Source organism: Pelophylax lessonae (genome assembly GCF_965119305.1).
Source record: "Pelophylax lessonae genome assembly, chromosome: 7".
Lineage (NCBI taxonomy): Eukaryota > Metazoa > Chordata > Amphibia > Anura > Ranidae > Pelophylax > Pelophylax lessonae.
In genome coordinates, this window is record NC_138774.1 from 533,956 (window position 1) to 554,609 (window position 20,654).

The 20,654-nt window shown below is 51.5% G+C and overlaps 1 protein-coding gene across 2 annotated transcripts in view; it reads right to left on the minus strand.

Moving 5' to 3' along the window:
* BRWD3 (bromodomain and WD repeat domain containing 3) overlaps positions 1 to 20,654 on the minus strand; it is a 100,080-nt gene that overhangs the window by 43,605 nt on the left and 35,821 nt on the right. For both annotated transcript variants that reach the window (XM_082263367.1, XM_082263366.1), the window contains exons 14-22: positions 19,882 to 20,035; positions 19,589 to 19,723; positions 11,052 to 11,180; positions 10,753 to 10,978; positions 10,219 to 10,389; positions 9,933 to 10,116; positions 6,986 to 7,079; positions 6,580 to 6,732; positions 498 to 571 (exon numbers count right to left, since the gene is read on the minus strand). In XM_082263367.1, coding sequence (XP_082119493.1) covers positions 498 to 571; positions 6,580 to 6,732; positions 6,986 to 7,079; positions 9,933 to 10,116; positions 10,219 to 10,389; positions 10,753 to 10,978; positions 11,052 to 11,180; positions 19,589 to 19,723; positions 19,882 to 20,035 — 1,320 coding nt within the window. The remainder of the gene's footprint in view (positions 1 to 497; positions 572 to 6,579; positions 6,733 to 6,985; positions 7,080 to 9,932; positions 10,117 to 10,218; positions 10,390 to 10,752; positions 10,979 to 11,051; positions 11,181 to 19,588; positions 19,724 to 19,881; positions 20,036 to 20,654) is intronic.

A 20,654-nucleotide genomic window follows, 5' to 3' on the forward strand; every position in this document is an offset into this window, starting at 1 on the left:
AAGCCTGAAGTTGCAATGCCGGCGCCTGCACCCCGGGCTTCGGGGGGGGGGGGGGGGGGGACATCTCGGAGTCCCTGCACAGGATTATTGTCCTTAAATGTAAAGTCAGCAGATAAATTATTATAGGAACAAAATAACTTCCAAACCCATCAGCCCAAATCACAGCCAGAAGAAATGCATTTCCCAATCCTCCCTTCCAACCTCATCAACATGCCAATGATATGTTTTAAGGGCATATTCACATTTGTGGTGGGTTGGGGGGGGGGGGGGGGGGCAGGGTTTTTAAAACCCTGCGGTTGAGCCACATTTTTACCCCCCCCAGCAGCTCACAAATCCCAGAGGTGACCCCGGGACCCAATCTTCCAAAACGTTGTATAGTCGCAGTGAAGAGCCCCGGTCTCCCAGCAGCTCTCCTCTTACACATCGGAGTGAAGCCTTCATCCCCGGAGGAGCAGCCAATCAGCACTACCTGAGGAGGACAAAGATGGCGGCCGTACCTGGAGGAGCTCTCCGTCTGCCATGGTGGAACCGTCTCATCAGCCGACGCCTCACTGGACGCCCGAGACTCCGCCTCCTGCAAAGAGAATTCACCAATTTCATGTATGAGAGTCGGATACAAGAGAGAAGAAACCTTCAGAGTACATTCACAGGATGTATCCGAGTACAATTCGATGCGAGAGCCCCAGTGAGAGTTCCCCCCGAGTACGATTCAATGCGAGAGACCCAGTGAGAGTTCCCCCGAGTACAATTCGATGCGAGAGCCCCAGTGAGAGTTCCCCCGAGTACGATTCAATGCGAGAGACCCAGTGAGAGTTCCCCCGAGTACGATTTAATGCGAGAGACCCAGTGAGAGTTCCCCCGAGTACGATTCGATGTGAGAACCCCAGTGAGAGTTCCCCCCGAGTACGATTCGATGTGAGAACCCCAGTGAGAGTTCCCCTCGAGTACGATTCGATGTGAGAACCCCAGTGAGAGTTCCCGTCGAGTACGATTCGATGTGAGAACCCCAGTGAGAGTTCCCCTCGAGTACGATTCGATGTGAGAACCCCAGTGAGAGCTCCCCTCGAGTACGATTCGATGTGAGAACCCCAGTGAGAGTTCCCCTCGAGTACGATTCGATGTGAGAACCCCAGTGAGAGTTCCCCTCGAGTACGATTCGATGTGAGAACCCCAGTGAGAGTTCCCCTCGAGTACAATTCGATGTGAGAACCCCAGGGAGAGTTCCCCCGAGTACAATTCGATGTGAGAGCCCCAGTGAGAGTTCCCCCGAGTACGATTCGATGCGAGAACCCCAGTGAGAGTCCCCCCCCGAGTACGATTCAATGCGAGAGACCCAGTGAGAGTTCCCCCGAGTACGATTCGATGTGAGAACCCCAGTGAGAGTTCCCCCCGAGTACGATTCGATGTGAGAACCCCAGTGAGAGTTCCCCTCGAGTACGATTCGATGTGAGAACCCCAGTGAGAGTTCCCGTCGAGTACGATTCGATGTGAGAACCCCAGTGAGAGTTCCCCTCGAGTACGATTCGATGTGAGAACCCCAGTGAGAGTTCCCCTCGAGTACGATTCGATGTGAGAACCCCAGTGAGAGTTCCCCTCGAGTACGATTCGATGTGAGAACCCCAGGGAGAGTTCCCCCGAGTACAATTCGATGTGAGAACCCCAGTGAGAGTTCCCCTCGAGTACAATTCGATGTGAGAACCCCAGGGAGAGTTCCCCCGAGTACAATTCGATGTGAGAGCCCCAGTGAGAGTTCCCCCGAGTACGATTCGATGCGAGAACCCCAGTGAGAGTCCCCCCGAGTACGATTCAATGCGAGAGCCCCAGTGGGAGTTCCCCCGAGTACGATTCAATGCGAGAGCCCCAGTGAGAGTTCCCCCGAGTACGATTCAATGCGAGAGCCCCAGTGAGAGTTCCCCCGAGTACGATTCAATGTGAGAACCCCAGTGAGAGTTCCCCCGAGTACGATTCGATGTGAGAGCCCCAGGGAGAGTTCCCCCTGAGTACAATTCGATGTGAGAGCCCCAGGGAGAGTTCCCCCCCCCCCGAGTACGATTCAATGTGAGAACCCCAGGGAGAGTCCCCCCGAGTACGATTCAATGCGAGAGCCCCAGTGAGAGTTCCCCGAGTACGATTCGATGTGAGAGCCCCAGTGAGAGTTCCCCCGAGTACGATTCGATGTGAGAACCCCAGTGAGAGTTCCCCTCGAGTACAATTCGATGTGAGAACCCCAGGGAGAGTTCCCCCGAGTACGATTCGATGTGAGAGTCCCCCCCGAGTACGATTCGATGTGAGAACCCCAGCGAGAGTCCCCCGAGTACGATTCGATGTGAGAGCCCCAGCGAGAGTTCCCCCGAGTACGATTCAATGCGAGAGCCCCAGTGAGAGTTCCCCGAGTACGATTCAATGCGAGAGCCCCAGTGAGAGTTCCCCCGAGTACGATTCAATGTGAGAACCCCAGTGAGAGTTCCCCCGAGTACGATTCGATGTGAGAGCCCCAGGGAGAGTTCCCCCTGAGTACAATTCGATGTGAGAGCCCCAGGGAGAGTTCCCCCCCCCCGAGTACGATTCAATGTGAGAACCCCAGGGAGAGTCCCCCGAGTACGATTCAATGCGAGAGCCCCAGTGAGAGTTCCCCCGAGTACGATTCAATGCGAGAGCCCCAGTGAGAGTTCCCCCGAGTACGATTCGATGTGAGAACCCCAGTGAGAGTTCCCCTCGAGTACAATTCGATGTGAGAACCCCAGGGAGAGTTCCCCCGAGTACGATTCGATGTGAGAACCCCAGCGAGAGTCCCCCGAGTACGATTCGATGTGAGAGCCCCAGCGAGAGTTCCCCCGAGTACGATTCGATATGAGAGCCCCAGTGAGAGTTCCCCCGAGTACGATTCGATGTGAGAACCCCAGTGAGAGTTCCCCTCGAGTACAATTCGATGTGAGAACCCCAGGGAGAGTTCCCCCGAGTACGATTCGATGTGAGAACCCCAGCGAGAGTCCCCCGAGTACGATTCGATGTGAGAGTCCCAGCGAGAGTTCCCCCGAGTACGATTCGATGTGAGAACCCCAGTGAGAGTTCCCCTGAGTACGATTCGATGTGAGAGCCCCAGCGAGAGTTCCCCCGCGTACGATTCGATGTGAGAGCCCCAGTGAGAGTTCCCCCGCGTACGATTCGATGTGAGAACCCCAGCGATTAGCTGTGGGAGGAGCCTCATTGGAAACAATGAGGGGTTGTTGGCTGCCGCAGCCAATTGAAGCCGCTGGAATGTAATTGCTCAGGGAATCCCCTGTGAGGGATCGGCTCGGGGGAACGGCTAATATTAGCTCACTGCCGGGAACCCCCGCTGAGGTTCTGGCATCTAATTATATACTGGGGTACATTCATGGCTGTGCATGTACCCCTAATATTCACATTTAGCCAAGGGGGAGGGCAGTGTGAGCGGGGGTGGGGAGCGAGGAGCCGCAGCCAACCACCATCCACACAGTGCTCTGTCTTGCCAAAAAATGCCACCAACATGGCGGTGGTGCTGCCGGGACCACCAGTAGGTTCCACTATACCGTGCCTGGGGGTGGTATGGGGCCCCAGGATTTCTAATGGCAGCTTATTGGTGGGATCCCCAATGTGTGTCCATACAGAATCCAGAGATATTCTGGAGGGTAGAACAGCTTATATCCAGTGCCTTGCAAAAGTATTCACACCCCTTGACATTTCCCACATTTTCTCATGTTACAACCAGAAAGGTAAATGTATTTTATTGGGATTTTATGTGATCGACCGACACAAAGTGGCCATAATTGTGAAGTGGAAGGAAAATGATAAATGATACAAATAAATCTGTGAAAGGTGTGGCTGCATTTGTATTCACCCCCCTTTACTCCGATACCTCTAACTAAAATCTAGAGGAACCAATTGCCTTCAGAAGTCCCCTAATTAGTAAATAGAAACCCCCTGTGTGTAATGTAATCTCAGTATAAATACAGCTGTTCTGTGAAGCCCTCATGAAGGCCAAGGGCCATCTTTAATATTATTTGGACCCTGGGCAAACATTTTCTTGGGCCTTCCCAAATTCAATTAATAACTATTTGCGGGGTCAAGGGCTGCTGCTTTGGGCTTCACAACAATGATTGGTCCCGGGAAGCTTCCCCTTGTGCTCCCTTAAAGACTGAGAAGGCCGAGGAACCCCCAGACAGGTCAGGGATAAAGTTGTGGAGAAGTGTAAAGCAGGGTTAGGTTATAAAAAATCTCCCAAGCTTTGACCATCTCACGGAGCGCTGATCAATCCATCATGGGAGAACTGCAACCCTACCAAGACATGGCCGTCCACCTAAACTGACCAGCCGGGCCCCTACCAATACATGGCCGTCCACCTAAACTGACCAGCCGGGCCCCTACCAATACATGGCCGTCCACTAAACTGACCAGCCGGGCCCCTACCAAGACATGGCCGTCCACTAAACTGACCAGCTGGGCCCCTACCAAGACATGGCCGTCCACTAAACTGACCAGCCGGGCCCCTACCAAGACATGGCCGTCCACTAAACTGACCAGCCGGGCTCCTACCAATACATGGCCGTCAACCTAAACTGACCGGCCGGGCACTACCAAGACATGGTTGTCCACTAAACTGACTGGTCGGCCCCTAACAAGACATGGCCGTCTACCTAAACTTACCGGCCGAGCCCCTACCAAGACATGGCCGTTCACCTAAACTGACCGGCCGGGCCCCTACCAAGACATGGCCGTCCACCTAAACTGACCAGCCGGGCCCCTACCAAGACATGGCTGTCCACCTAAACTGACCGGCCGGGCCCCTACCAAGACATGGCCGTCCACCTAAACTGACCGGACGGGCCTCTACCAAGACATGGCCGTCCACCTAAACTGACCGGCCGGGCAAGGAGAGCATTCATCAGAGAAGCAGCCAAGAGGCCCATGGGGAACTCTGGAGGAGCTGCAGAGATCCACAGCTCAGGTGGGAGAATCTGTCCACAGGACAACTATTAGTCGTCACTCCACAAATCTGCCCTTTATGGAAGAGTGAGAAGAAGAAAGCCATTGGTGGAAGAAAGACATAAGAAGTCCCCATTGCAGTTTGGGAGAAGCCATGTGGGGGAGGAGCAAACAAGTGGGGGGAGGAGCTCTGCTCAGAGGAGACCAAAATTCAAACAAAACGCTATGTGTGGTGGAAAACGAACACTGCACATCCTCCTGAACACACCATCCCCACTGTGAAACATGGTGGTGGCAGCATCATGGTGTGGGGATGGTTTTCTTCAGCAGGGACAGGGAAGTTGGTCAGAGTTGATGGGAAGATGGATGGAGACAAATACAGGACAATCTTAGAAGAAAAGACTTGAGACTGGGGCGGAGGTTCCCCTTCCAGCAGGACAACGACCCGAAACATCCAACCAGAGCTACAATGGAATGGTTTCATGTGTTAAGCCCGGTACACACGCAACGATTATCGGCCGACCGATCGTCCGACTTTTGTCCAGAGTTGTGTTTTGTTGGTTGGAATGTGCCTAGACTGCACACAAATTTTCCCGCCCAACAAAATTCTACTTCAGAAGTGATGTCATGTGATAGGAGTGATGTCATGTGATAGGAGTGATGTCATGTGATAGGAGTGATGTCATGTGATAGGAGTGATGTCATGTGATAGAAGTGATGTCATGTGATAGGAGTGATGTCATGTGATAGGAGTGATGTCATGTGATAGGAGTGATGTCATGTGATAGAAGTGATGTCATGTGATAGGAGTGATGTCATGTGATAGGAGTGATGTCATGTGATAGAAGTGATGTCATGTGATAGAAGTGATGTCATGTGATAGAAGTGATGTCATGTGTTGGTTTGCTTTTTTTGTGTTCTTCTTCTCTGGGCATGCCCAGTCTTGCTCTTAAGATTTTTCCCTGGTGAAATCTGTACTGACTGCACGAAAATCGGCCGTGTTTTGACAGAGGACAAAAATTTTATAGTCTGCACACCAGATTTTTTTCGCCGAAAAGTCGGAGTTGGTTGTCGGAAGTATCATACTAACAAGCCGAAAATCGGCAGATCGGTCGTTGGACGAAAATTCCCGGCCAATTTTCGACGCGTGTGTACGAGGCTTTAGAATGGCCCAGTCACAGTCCAGACCTAAATCACATTGAGAATCTGTGACAAGACTTGAAAATTGCTGATCACAGACGCTCTCCATCCAATCTGACAGAGATGAGATATTCTGCAGAGAAGAATGGGCAGAAATGTCCTCTCTAGATGTGCAAAGCTGGTAGAGACATCCCCAAAAAGACTCCCAGCTGTAATTGGAGGGAAAGGCGGAGCTACAAAGTATTGACTCCGGGGGGTGAATACAAATGCAGCCACACTTTTCACAGATTTATTTGTATCTGTATGTGGGAAATTTCAGGGGGTGTGAATATCTTTACAAGGCACTGTATAAAACGGGGGTGTTTCTATCATCTCTATATGGGGGGGGGGGGAGGGGTGAATACTTTTACAAGGCCCCGTAAATGGATTTAATTTGTGCTGTTTTTCTGGAGTTCCTCTTTAGCCCTGTGGAGGGGGGGAGGGGGGGAGTGGTACCTCGGAGGAGGAGCTGGCGGAATCCTCGGGGTTGGTGGGTGGTGGGCGTGTCTGGGAATCCTCGTGTTCTATATTGGATCGGGTCTGGTAGGCGTGCTGACGCTTCCTCTGGATCTTGCGAAGAGCCCGGCCGCTGCACACCTGAAAATCATTCTGGAAAAGAAACATGCCGGGAATCAAACACCTGACCCACAGGAAACGGGATCACCCAGGACAGACATGACACAGAAAACGGGGTCACCCAGGACAGGAAGTATTAATGGAATGGGGTCACTCTATACAGACAGGAAGTACTAATCAAATGGGGTCACCCTGTACAGATAGGCAGTATTATTGGAGAAGGGTCACCTTGTACAGACAGGAAGTATTTCTGGAAGGGGTCACCTGTATAGATGGGAAGTCTTACCCTCTGAGCTGGATGAGAAGGTTTCCTTTTCTTCTCTGTGCTGTACAGGAGAATCTCCATCTCACCTTTGGCCGTCCTGCACTCTTCCTGGACTCTAGAAGAGAAATCATCACCCAGAGATAGACAGCCTCCATGTGACTCAAATATCTATTGTATTCTATGGTAAGCCCTGTACCCCCTCAATGGTAAGCCCTGTACCCCCCTCCCTCCCCCACAATGGTAAGCCCTGTACCCCCCTCCCTCCCCCTCTATGGTAAGCCCTGTACCCCCCTCCCTCTATGGTAAGCCCTGTACCCCCCCTCCCCCTCTATGGTAAGCCCTGTACCCCCCTCCCCCTCTATGGTAAGCCCTGTATTCCCTCCCCCACCCCCTCTATGGTAAGCCCTGTACCCCCCTCCCATTCCATGGTAAGCCCTGTACCCCCCCTCCACTCCCCCTCTATGGTAGGCCCTGTACCCCCCTCCCCTCCCTCTCTATGGTAAGCCCTGTACCCCCCTCTATGGTAAGTCCTGTACCCCCCTCCCCTTCTAAGGTAAGCCCTGTACCCCCCTTCCCCCTCTATGGTAAGCCCAGTACCCCCCCCCCCCTCTATGGTAAGCCCTGTATTCCCTCCCCCACCCCCTCTATGGTAAGCCCTGTAACATAGAAACATAGAATGTGTCGGCAGATAAGAACCATTTGGCCCATCTAGTCTGCCCAATATATCTGAATCCTATGAATAGTCCCTGGCCCTATCTTATATGAAGGATAGCCTTATGCCTATCCCATGCATGCTTAAACTCCTTCACTGTATTTGCAGCTACCACTTCTGCAGGAAGGTTATTCCATGCATCCACTACTCTCTCAGTAAAGTAATACTTCCTCATATTACTTTTAAAACTTTTGCCCCTCTAATTTAAAACTGTGTCCTCTTGTGGTAGTTTTTCTTCTTTTAAATATGCTCTCCTCCTTTACCGAGTTGATTCCCTTTATGTATTTAAAAGTTTCTATCATATCCCCTCTGTCTCTTCTTTCTTCCAAGCTATACATGTTAAGGTCCTTTAACCTTTCCTGGTAAGTTTTTTCCTGCAATCCATGTACTAGTTTAGTAGCTCTTCTCTGAACTCTCTCTAGAGTATCTATATCCTTCTGGAGATATGGCCTCCAGTACTGCGCACAATACTCCAAGTGAGGTCTCACCAGTGTTCTGTACAGCGGCATAAGCACTTCTCTCTTTCTACTGCTTATACCTCTCCCTATACATCCAAGCATTCTGCTGGCATTTCGTGCTGCTCTATTACATTGTCTTCCCACCTTTAAGTCTTCTGAAATAATTACTCCTAAATCCCTTTCCTCAGATACTGAGGTCAGGACTGTGTCAAATATTCTATATTCTGCCCTTGGGTTTTTACGCCCCAGGTGCATTATCTTGCACTTATCCACATTAAATTTCAGTTGCCAGAGTTCTGACCATTCTTCTAGTTTTCCTAAATCCTTTTCCATTTGGCGTTTCCCTCCAGGAACATCAACCCTGTTACATATCTTTGTGTCATCAGCAAAAAGACAAACCTTACCATCGAGGCCTTTTGCAATATCACTTATGAAGATATTAAACAAAATTGGTCCCAGTACAGATCCCTGAGGTACCCCACTGGTAACATGACCTTGTTCTGAATGTTCTCCATTGACTACAACCCTCTGTTGTCTGTCACTCAGCCACTGCCTAATCCACTCAACAATATGGGAGTCCATGCTCAATGACTGCAGTTTATTGATAAGTCTTCTATGTGGGACAGTGTCAAAAGCCTTACTAAAATCTAGATATGCAATGTCTACTGCACCTCCACCGTCTATTATTTTAGTCACCCAGTCAAAAAAATCTATAAGATTTGTTTAACATGATCTCCCTGAAGTAAACCCATGTTGTTTTTCATCTTGCAATCCATGGGATTTAAGATGTTCCACAATCCTATCCTTTAATAGGGTTTCCATTAATTTGCCTACTATTGATGTCAGACTCACTGGTCTATAGTTGCTTGATTCCTCCCTACTACCTTTTTTGTGAATGGGCACGACATTTGCCAATTTCCAATCTTCCGGGACGACTCCTGTTACTAATGATTGGTTAAATAAATCTGTTAATGGTTTTGCCAGCTCACCACTAAGCTCTTTTAATAATTTTGGGTGTATCTCATCAGGACCCTGTGACTTATTTGTCTTCACTTTAGACAGCAATCTTAGAACGTCTTCCTCTGTAAAGACACATGCATCAAAAGATTCATTAGTCATCCTTTCAAGTGGAGGTCCTTCTCCTTCTTTTTCTTCTGTAAAAACTGAACAGAAGTATTCATTAAGGCAGTCGGCTAGCCCTTTATTCTCTTCTACATACCTTCCGTCCTTTGTTTTTAATTTAGTTATTCCTTGTTTTAATTTCCTTTTTTCATTTATATATCTGAAGAATGTCTTATCCCCCTTTTTCATAGACTGAGCTAGTTTTTCTTCTGCCTGCGCTTTAGAAGTTCTTATAACTTGCTTGGCCTCTTTCTGCCTAATCTTGTAGATTTCCTTATCTTCATTGCTCTGGGTTTTTTTTATAATTACAAAATGCTAGCTTTTTATTTTTAATGATTTGGGCCACTTCTGCTGAGTACCACAGTGGTCTCTTCCTTTTTTTGCTTTTACTGACAAGTCTAATGCAATTTTCTGTTGCCTTCAATAATGCACCTTTTAAGTAGTCCCATTTCTTCTGGACTCCATGTAATCCGTACCAGTCTGATAAGGACTCATTTATGACTAATTTCATAAATGATAATGTACCCCCTCCCCCTCAATGGTAAGCCTTGTACCCCCCTCCTATGGTAAGCCCTGTACCCCCCCTTCCCTCCCCCTCCAGTGGGCAGTACCCTCCAGTGGGCAGTACCCTGCAGCGAGCGCTCGCTCTATTCCCGTACAAAGGGCGCCCTCTCACCTGCTGACTCCGGCCTGTAACTCATTCACCACCACCCGCCGGCTCCACGCCATGAGATCCCGCTCCGTCGCTATCTGACTCCTAGGAGCGTTGTGATGCATTTGGCGAACTCCTTCAATCTGGCCGCTGCGCCGGAGGCCGACGTTGGGTGGAGACGACAGATCGAAACTCTGACTTCGCATGACTGTGTGAAAGGCGACACGAGAGAAGGTTACAATCTTCTGATTCTACGTCCGTCTATGAGGAAGAAGAGACTTGTGACTACTCAGAGACAGAACATGCTTACAGCCATTCCCAGAGCCGGTCCTGTTCAATGGAGGATGATCAATAGGCTCCGCCTCCTCGGTGTGCTGCTGGTCCTGTTCTCTCTGTAACTCTCTGATCATACCATCGAGAATGCTCTCCTCCTGGCTGCCAGTCTGCTGTCCTATGACTTGTTCCACCACCTCTCCGTTCCCTGAGACACACAAACCTTCTGTTAGTCGGGGGGGGAGATCCAAGGGGAGCAGAGATCGCACACAGGGGGGGGGGGGGGGAGATCCGAGGGGAGCAGAGATCACACACAGGGGGGGAATCCGAGGGGAGCAGAGATCACACACACAGGGTGGGGGAATCCGAGGGAAGCAGAGACCACACACAGGGAGGGGGGGGAATCCAAGGGGAGCAGAGATCACACACACGGGGGAATCCGAGGGGAGCAGAGACCACACACACAGGGGGGGGAATCCGAGGGGAGCAGAGATCACACACACAGGGGAGGGAGGGGGGGGGGAGATCCGAGGGGAGAAGAGACCACACACACGGGGGACATGCACGGTACCGTTGGATACGTATCCAAGCTGCGGGATCAGTTGTTCATCTTTGCAGTTCTCTCTCCCGGGAACGAGGCGCTGGAATCGGGTCGGGTGAGGATTCCCATCCACATCCACCAGGAAGGGAGGAGGCATGAGGTGCGGGGCCTGCTGGGTCTGCTCATCCAGCACATAGTTATTGGAGTCTCGGATCAATGGACGGAAGTCTGTATGGAAGAACATCTGCTCAGGGATCTGTAGGAACAGGGATAGAAGGTCAGGAGGAACGTCCTCGATGGTCCCACCACTCTTCCTGGCACAGACTCACCTTTTCATACGCTTTACTGCACCCGAATCCGAAGAGTAAGAGGTGTCCATGGGAGTCGGTGCAGGCAAAGTGCTGCCCGTCCGGGGAAAACTTGCAATCAAACACAGCGCCGTGTCCCTGACCTTCAATCTGACCAATCACAGCACAGGAACAGGTTACATTATACTATGGTGACATACTCATCCTACTAGAGAGGGAGGGAGGGAGGGGGGCAGGGAAGAGGAGAGGGGAAAGAAAGAGAGAAAAAACGGAATTTTTGTAAAATCTTACCTGTAAAATTCCTTTCTCTGAGTCCTCCGACAGTCGCCGCCTCTTCATATTCGTCACATATGGGGTATTAGACTTTGCTCCGAAGGAGTAGCTAGGCAACAGAATATGTTAATAAAGCTTTTAACATATCCAACATATCCCACCCTCAAGGGGTGGTCCCCTCAGTCAATACCCTCCTACTTCCTGCAACCATATCTCAGTTTTAGTGGAATAGCAGTAGAGTATACAACCAAACCCCAAAAGAGGGGCGGGGGCAGCGACTGTCGGAGGACTCAGAGAAAGGAATTTTACAGGTAAGATTTTACAAAAATTCAGTTTTCTCTTACGTCCTCCGACAGTCGCCGCCTCTTCATATTCGTCACATATGGGGACGTCCCAAAGCAGTGCAAACATGAGGGGTGGGAAACACATCCGCGCCGAAAGGCAACGCAGTTTCCACATCAAGAAAGGAACCTTACCAAAGGAAGGAAACCAGCTGGGCAACAGCAAAAAAACAAGTGCTCAACAGGAGCAACAACCCAGGAAAAGGCAAAAACCAGGGGATACAAAACTTATCCCAACAGCCAGGAGTCCCCAACAAGGGACCCCAGGGAACAGCCGCACTAAGAACCTTGCGGCCAAAGGAAGCATCCGCCGATGCCCGAACATCTACTTTGTAGAATTTTGTGAAAGTGTGCACGGTCGACCAAGTCGCCGCCTTACACACCTGGGCTACAGAAGCCCCATGACGACAGGCCCAAGACGTACTCAGAGATCTAGTAGAGTGCGCCTTCACAGGCACAGGGGGAACCTTCCCCTGCAAGGCATAGGCCTGTTCAATGGTCTGTCTGATCCATTTAGCAAAGGTAGAGGCCGAAGCCGCCATGCCCTTCCGAGGACCCTCTGGAAGAACAAACAAGGAGTCCGTTTTACGAAAAGACTCAGTCGATCGAAGGTAAACCCTGATCGCCCGAACAACATCCAAAGAGTGCAATCTCACCTCCTGTGGATGTTTAGGCTTCGTGCACAACGAAGGCAAAACAATGTCCTCATTAAGATGGAATTCCGAAACACGTTTCGGAAGAAAGGAAGGATTAGGTCGCAAGACCACCTTATCCAAATGAATAACCAAGTACGGAGACTTGCAGGACAAAGCCGCCAGTTCCGACACTCTGCGAGCCGAAGTGATCGCCACCAAAAAGGCGACCTTTTTGGATAACATAGACAACGAGATCTCCCTGATCTGTTCAAAAGGAGCACGTTGTAACACAGATAGCACGAGATTCAAGTCCCAAGGGGGCAGAGGATCCCTCCTAGGAGGAACCAGATGCCGCACACCCTGAATAAAGGTGCCAACCAAAAGGTTGGATGCCACGGGACGTTGAAACAGAACGGCCAGAGCAGACACCTGACCTTTTATCGTAGCCAGCGCCAAGCGCTGATCAACACCCGCTTGAAGGAAAGACAGCACACGGGACACCGAGTACGTGCGGGGTGAAAACCCCCTGGACTCACACCAGGCAAAATAGGCCTTCCAAGTACGGTAGTAAACCTTCCCAGAGGAAGACTTCCTCGCGTTGATTAAAGTATGAACGACCTCCGGAGAGAGACCCCTCTCCTTCAGGACCTCGGTTTCAACAGCCAGGCCGTCAAAGCCAGCGACTGTAAAGCAGGATGGTATATCGGTCCTTGAGACAGTAGATCGTCTCGAAGAGGCAGACGCCACGGGGCGTCGACCGCCAGATTCACGAGGTCTGCGTACCAGGACCGGCGAGGCCAGTCCGGTGCCACAAGAATCACCGTGTTGCGTTCCGATTGAAACCTGCGAAGGAACCTGTACAGCAACTGGATCGGTGGAAACGCATACATCAGTCTGTACTGATGCCACGGGGCCACTAACGCGTCCGACGCGTCTGCCCGAGGGTCGCGCGTCCGTGCCACGAACCTCCTCACCTTGTTGTTGAGACGAGACGCGAACAGGTCCACATCTGGAAGACCCCACTTCGCGCACAACATCTGGAAGACAGCCGGGTGGAGAGACCATTCCCCCTGATCCAGGGTCTGGCGACTCAGATAGTCCGCCTGCCAGTTCTCCACCCCCGGAATGTGAACCGCCGTTATCGCCGGGACATGAGTCTCGGCCCAAGATAGAATGTCGGCCACTTCCCGAGCCGCTCGGGCACTCCTGGTGCCCCCTTGGTGGTTGATGTAGGCCACCGCCGTGGCATTGTCCGTCTGCACCCGAACCGGGCAGCCCTGCAGCCGGTCCGTCCAGCGACGAAGACAGAGACTTATCGCACGCAATTCCAGAATGTTGATCGGAAGGGAGGACTCCCCCTCCGACCAAGTTCCCTGGGCGGACAGAACGCCCAGAACACCACCCCAGCCCGACAGGCTGGCATCCGTGGTGATTACCGTCCACGAGATAGGACGAAACGACTTGCCCCCGGACACCATCGGGGACTGGAGCCACCACAGAAGGTCTTTTCTGGTGCGATGACTCAACGAGATCTGAAGATCCAGAGATTGAGGTCGCCCGTCCCACTTGGACAGGATCTCCGCTTGGAGACCCCGCGCGTGAAACTGGGCGAAGGGAATCGCCTCGAAGGCCGAGACCATCAATCCCAGACATCTCATGCACGTCCGTAGAGACGATTGCGGAACATCCCGGAGGGACCTGACTTCCTCCTGAAGAGTTCTGAGTTTGTCTTCCGGCAGGAAGACCTTCGCCTGCACCGAGTCCAAAATCATTCCCAGGTAGGGAAGACGAACAGACGGACTCAGTGCCGACTTTGGAAAATTTATCGACCAACCAAACTCCTGCAGAGTTTGCATCGTGACAGACAGGTCCTGCTCCAGACCCTGGCTGGTCGCAGACCGAACCAGAATGTCGTCCAGATACCCCAGGACAGAAATGCCCTGGGCCCTCAATAATGCCAGAACCGGTGCAAGCACCTTGGTGAAGACCCGCGGAGCCGAGGCAAGGCCAAAAGGCAACGCCACGAACTGGTAGTGATCCTCCGCAATGGCAAATCGAAGGTACCTCTGGTGACCCTCGAAGATGGGGATGTGAAGATACGCATCCTTCAAATCGATGGAGGCCATGAATTCCCCCGGAACCAGGGCAGCCACCACCGACCGCAGGGATTCCATGCGGAACTTGCGAACCCGCACAGAGCAGTTCAGAGCCTTCAAGTCCAGAATCGGACGAACCTTGCCCTCCTTCCTGGGCACGGTGAACAGGTTTGAATAAAACCCCCGAAATCTGTCCCGATGAGGCACCGGAACCACCACTCCCTGAGCCCTCAGGTCCTGCACCGCCAGGTGTAGGTCCCGCAGGCGCTCCGGAGACAGTTGAAGATTTGAAGGAAAAAATCTGCTCTCCGGCCGAGAGAGAAACTCGATCTTGTAACCAGACCAAACGATTTCCTGAACCCATCTGTCCCGCACACGGGCCAACCAGGGCTGAAGAAAACCGAGCAAGCGTCCCCCCACCCCAAAACTGGGTGAGGGCGCCCCTTCAGGCCGAACTGTTATGGGCTGCAGTTCCGGATTGGCCGGACTTCTGCTTACCAGACCAGGGCTTCTTCTGAGAGCCTTGACCTTTGAACGGCTTGCCCTTGTAGTGCGGCCGAAAGGCACGAAAGGACCCCTGAGGGGGCCGAAAATTAGCATGCTTCTTCCCAGAAGCCCCCTTAGCCTTGGGGAAATGGGGCAAGAGAGTGCTCTTACCCCCGGTGATTCCCTTAATCAACACATCCAGGGACTCTCCAAAAAGGCGAGACCCATCATAAGGCAGATTGGCTAAGGTCTTACGCGAAGATTGGTCCACCGACCAACATTTTAACCAAACCAGGCGGCGAGACAACACCGCCACACTGTGCACCCGTGCAGCCAACGGAATCAGGTCCAGGTCCGCATCACACAGATACATGACACCCTGGTGGATCTGATCCACCATATCCAGGGTCGCCGGCGAGGCCGAGTCGGCCACCAAGACGCGCCTAAGCATCTGCGTCCAACTTGCGATCGCCTGGGCCGCCATGAGAGAAGCAAACAGAGCTTTAAGCATAGAACCCGTAACAGAATAAGTATGACGGGCAAGAGACTCCAATCTCCTATCCGTGGCATCACGGAAAATGGGTGAACCCTCTGCAGGAATCGCAGTGGCCTTGTTCAAAACCGCAATCGCATGATCCACTGGTGGAGGCACACACCACCTTTCATCAGTGGCAGGTGAAAAAGGATAACGCAGCTTGAATCTACTTGGTACCGCAAAAGGTTTGCGCAGATCGCGCCATTGATCCTTAACCGCGCGCTGAAAATCAGCATTGCAGGGGAAAACCTGTGGCGTCCTGCGTTTCCTCTGCGTCCCATAAGCCGCCAAGGCAGCGGGGGGACACACTTCGTCCTGCAAACGCAGCGTTTGCTTAATAGAAGCAATCAACTCATCCATGATTGCAAGCTCTTCAGGCGAGCCAGGGGGAGAATTATCAACCCCCTCAACTTCAGCCTCCACCTCAGACCCCACTAGATCAAGAGAGGAGCGGGACCCCGATAGGGAAGCCCCTGCTAGAACAGCCCCATCACCTTCACCCTCAGAATCAGAGGAGAGCACAACTCTGGGCCTTTTGGTAGATTGAGCAGCCACCAGCATTTGCACCTGAGCAGCAAGGCCAGCCACAATAGTGGCTAAATCCCCCCCTGGGGGGGAAGCAGCGGTCCCCTGGCTTTCCACCAATACTGTAGGAAATTTGCCCTCCTGAGAATCCATTGCCCCTGTAATGCCAGACAACCAAGGGTTAACTGCCCCTTTCAGCAAGCGCGGCAAGCGCAGCCCACCGCGTCACACTAAGCACAATGAGACCCCCACAGGGATATGTAAACTGAACACAGGCAATGGATAGCAAGAAACAGAAGGATAAAACCTGAGGAGACCCTCGCCGCTGCTGCTGCCTCGATCGGTGTTCCTGGGAAGAGGAAGTGATGCTGCTAGGGCGCTCTATGTAAACCTATGGAGGCTACAAGAAAATGGCCGCCATGCATGTAAAACATGCGGCCAGAGCGAGGGCAGGCAAAATGGCGTCTTTTGGCGCCGAAACCGTCGCTCCACAGTGCAGTAATGCACACATGTCTGTATGTAAAAAAAAAAAAACAGAACCGATCGCTGCAGCGATCGCTGTAAGTGCCCAAACATGCCATAAAACATGCCCCACAGCACACAGCTTTCCACACTGATCATGCTGACACCCATAGTGCCACACAACTCCCCCCCCCCCCCCTTGCAGCCCACAGCATGCAGCCGAGAGATAGGGAGACAAACAGTGTGAATAGAGGCAGGTTACACAGTCCCAGACTGACACCCCTCCAGACAGACAGGTCAGATAGATACACTTACCTCACCACGGTGTGGGGGACCCGCACAGGCGAACAAGCCGCTACACATGAGGCAGGGAGAGTCGCATACAAGACGCTCCGAACGTGGGTTAAGAAACCGCACAGCGTCCAGTGAGGTAGCCACCTCACCAAACATCCCTGCACCGAACAGGGATGGGTCGTTCACTATGCCAGGAGCGTTACCTGGCTGAACGCTCGATGGCAGACTGGGAAGCCACTGACCCACGACCTGCGACCAGGGGGATCAGCCCGAGACCCAGTCTGCATGATCCTCTTCGTCCGAAGAACTAACTAACGCTGACAAAAAGAACAGCTAAGTAAAGGTAGAGAGAAAAACTCAAACAAAATATTAAAAAGAAGAAAGAGTCTGGGACAGAAAGTCCCAGCACAGAGAGAGCCAGCCACTCCTGACAAGCTAGACATTAAAACTGAGATATGGTTGCAGGAAGTAGGAGGGTATTGACTGAGGGGACCACCCCTTGAGGGTGGGATATGTTGGATATGTTAAAAGCTTTATTAACATATTCTGTTGCCTAGCTACTCCTTTGCCTAGCTACTCCTTCGGAGCAAAGTCTAATACCCCATATGTGACGAATATGAAGAGGCGGCGACTGTCGGAGGACGTAAGAGAAAAAAAGGTGAGGGGGGGGGAGAAGGGAAGTATTAGGGGGGGGAGAAAGAGAAGAGAAGTAAATGGGGGGGGGCAAAGAGAAGAAGGGGGAGGGAGAGGAAAAAAGAGAGAAGGGGGGGGGCAGAGATAAGAAAGAAGAGAAGAGAGGGAGAGAGAGAAAACAAAAAGATAAAAGGGAAGAGAGAGTTAAAAAGTGGGGGGGGGAATAGGGGGGGAGAGAGAGGGTGGAATAGAGGCAGATAACATAGGGGAGAGATAAGGGACAAAGAAAAGAGAAGGGGAACTGAAGGGAAGAGAAGGAGAAACAAAGTGAGAGTAAGAGTGTAAGGAGAGAGAGAAAAAAAAAAACAAAACAATGAGAGGGGGGGGGGGGAGCGTCAGAAAGAGAGAGAGGAGAGAGAAAAGACGGGGTGGAGCGGCAGAAGCAGAGAGAGAGGAGAGAGAAAAGGGGGGGGGGGGAGAAAAAAAAGGGGTGGGGAAGAGAGAAAAGGGGTGGGGAAGAGAGAGAAAAGGGGTGGGGAAGAGAGAAAAGGGGTGGGGAAGAGAGAGAAAAGGGGGAGAAGAGAGAGAAAAGGGGGGAGAAGAGAGAGAAAAGGGGGGAGAAGAGAGAGAAAAGGGGGGAGAAGAGAGAGAAAAGGGGGGAGAGAGAGAAAAGGGGGGAGAGAGAGAAAAGGGGGGAGAGAGAGAAAAGGGGGGAGAGAGAGAAAGGGGGGGAGAGAGAAAAGGGGGGAGAGAGAGAAAGGGGGGGGGAGAGAAAGGGGGGGGAGGGAGAAAGGGGGGGGAGGGAGAAAGGGGGGGAGGGAGAAAAGAGGGGGAGGGAGAAAAGAGGTGGGAGGGAGAAAAGAGGGGGGAGGGAGAAAAGAGGGGGGAGGGAGAAAAGAGGGGGGGGGAGAAAAGAGGGGGGGGAGAAAAGAGGGGGGGAGGGAGAAAAGAAGATAGGGAGAAGAGAAACAATGAGAAGAGAGAGAAAAAGAAAGAAAGAAAGAAAGAAAGAAAGAAAGAAAGAAAGAAAGAAAGAAAGAAAGAAAGAAGATGGGAGAGAGAGAGGAAAAAAGAGAGAAGGGGGGCAGAGAGAAGAAAGAAGACAAAGGGGGGAGAGAGGGAAAACAAAAAGATAAAAGAAGGGAAGAGAGAGTTAGAGAGTGGGGGGGGGGAGAGAGGGTGGAATAGAAGCAGATAACATGAGGGAGAGAGAAGAGGCAGAGAAAAGAGAAGGGGAACTAAAGGGAGGAGAAAGAGAAACAAAGTGAGAGTAAGAGCATAAGGAGAGTGAGAAAAAAAAATGAGAAAGGAGGGATAGAGAAAAAAAGGGGGGGGGGGAGAAAAGAGGAAGGAAGAGAGAAAAGAGGGGGGGGAGAGAGAAAAGGGGGGGAAAAGAGAAAAAGGGGGAGGGGGCAAGAGAGAAAAGGGGGAGAGAGAGAGAGAAAGGGAGAGAGAGAGAAAGGGGGGGGGACAAGATAAGGAGAAGAGAAACAAGGAGAGTAAAAGTGAGGAGAGAGAGAAAAGAGAGAAAGAAAGAAAGAAAGAAAGAAAGAAAGAAAGAAAGAAAGAAAGAAAGAAAGAAAGAAAGAAAGAAAGAAAGACGAGAAGGGGAAGAGTGAGGAGAGAGAGAAGTTGGGGGCAGGGTGTGGGCGGAGACAGTTGGAGATTATTTAGGATTTATAGTTGTGCTGATAAGTTTACACATTTGTCAGAGAATATGAATGATAATACAAAACTTCTCTCTCACTCATGGTTGGTGATTGGCTGAATCCATTTATTATCAATCAGCTGTGTTTACTCTTTTTATATCATAATGACAACAGAAACTCCCCAAATCACCCTGATCAAAAGTTTACACCCCCCAGTTGCTAACACTGTGTATTGCACCCTTTACCATCAATGACAGCTTGAAGTGTTTTGTGGTAACGAAACCGCGACCCACACTGTGTTTGTGGGCTTCCCTCAGTATACGGCTTCCTCCAGTCTGTATATAGATATCAGATTTTCCAGCCGCCCCCCATACAAAACTAGCCTGAACTTAGCTTGTATGTATTTGAAAACATTGAACTCCTCTTTTGAACAAGAAACAGACTTTTATATACTTGAGAAGTATGTCAGTCACTACAATGAGCCGAATATTTACCCAAAACATCACACAATGGTGAGATAACGGGGTACAGCTGACTCATGGCTAATCCCATCTATACAAGGTTAGTTAGAGTGGGAAGGTCTGTAAGTCTGGTATGATTCTGATAGAGAAGAAGTGAGCAGAAGTTACCATGTTGAAGTAATTGCGAATTTTGATCCCCTTCTCCAGGTCCCAGACGAAGATGTTCCCATCATGACCAGCAGACAGGAGGATCCTGGGATCGAAGGGATGGGCTTCCAGGACAAACACTTCATCATCGTGACCCTGCCGGGATATGGAGAGAAGACGTCAGACAAGCAGCGGTCGGTTTCATTCTAAGTAAAGGAATTTGGGGTGGAGAAGGGAAGAATAGGATAGCGAAGGTCCCTGCAGTTCCGGGAAAACCTCATAGGAGGCGCTCTGAGGAGGAACTCTCCACTCACAGACAATATGTGAAGAAGTTGTCCTGAATGGGAATTCCAGACTTTCAGGAAGAAGTTGTTGACGGCGGTGATGACGGTTGTGTCGGAGCGATCCCAGGCCACCATGGTGACCTTCAGCTTCGTGACTTTGTCCTCCACATTCACCACAGAGCTACTAGAAGATAGATTGTACACCAGATAATCCTCATTTCCTCCCCAGTCCCGCACTTCCTCCCCAGTCCCGCACTTCCTCCCCAGTCCCGCACTTCCTCCCCAGTCCCGCACTATCCTCATTTCCTCCTCAGTCCCGCACTATCCTCATTTCCTCCTCAGTCCCGCACTATCCTCACCTCCTCCCCAGTCCCGCACTTCCTCCTCGGTCCCGCACTATCCTCATTTCCTCCTCGGTCCCGCACTATCCTCATTTCCTCCTCGGTCCCGCACTATCCTCATTTCCTCCTCAGTCCCGCACTATCCTCACTTCCTCCTCAGTCCCGCACTATCCTCATTTCCTCCTCAGTCCCGCACTATCCTCATTTCCTCCTCAGTCCCGCACTATCCTCACTTCCTCCTCAGTCCCGCACTATCCTCACTTCCTCCTCAGTCACGCACTATCCTCACTTCCTCCCCAGTCCCGCACTTCCTCCTCGGTCCCGCACTATCCTCATTTCCTCCTCAGTCCCGCACTATCCTCACTTCCTCCTCAGTCCCGCACTATCCTCATTTCCTCCTCAGTCCCGCACTATCCTCACTTCCTCCCCAGTCCCGCACTTCCTCCTCGGTCCCGCACTATC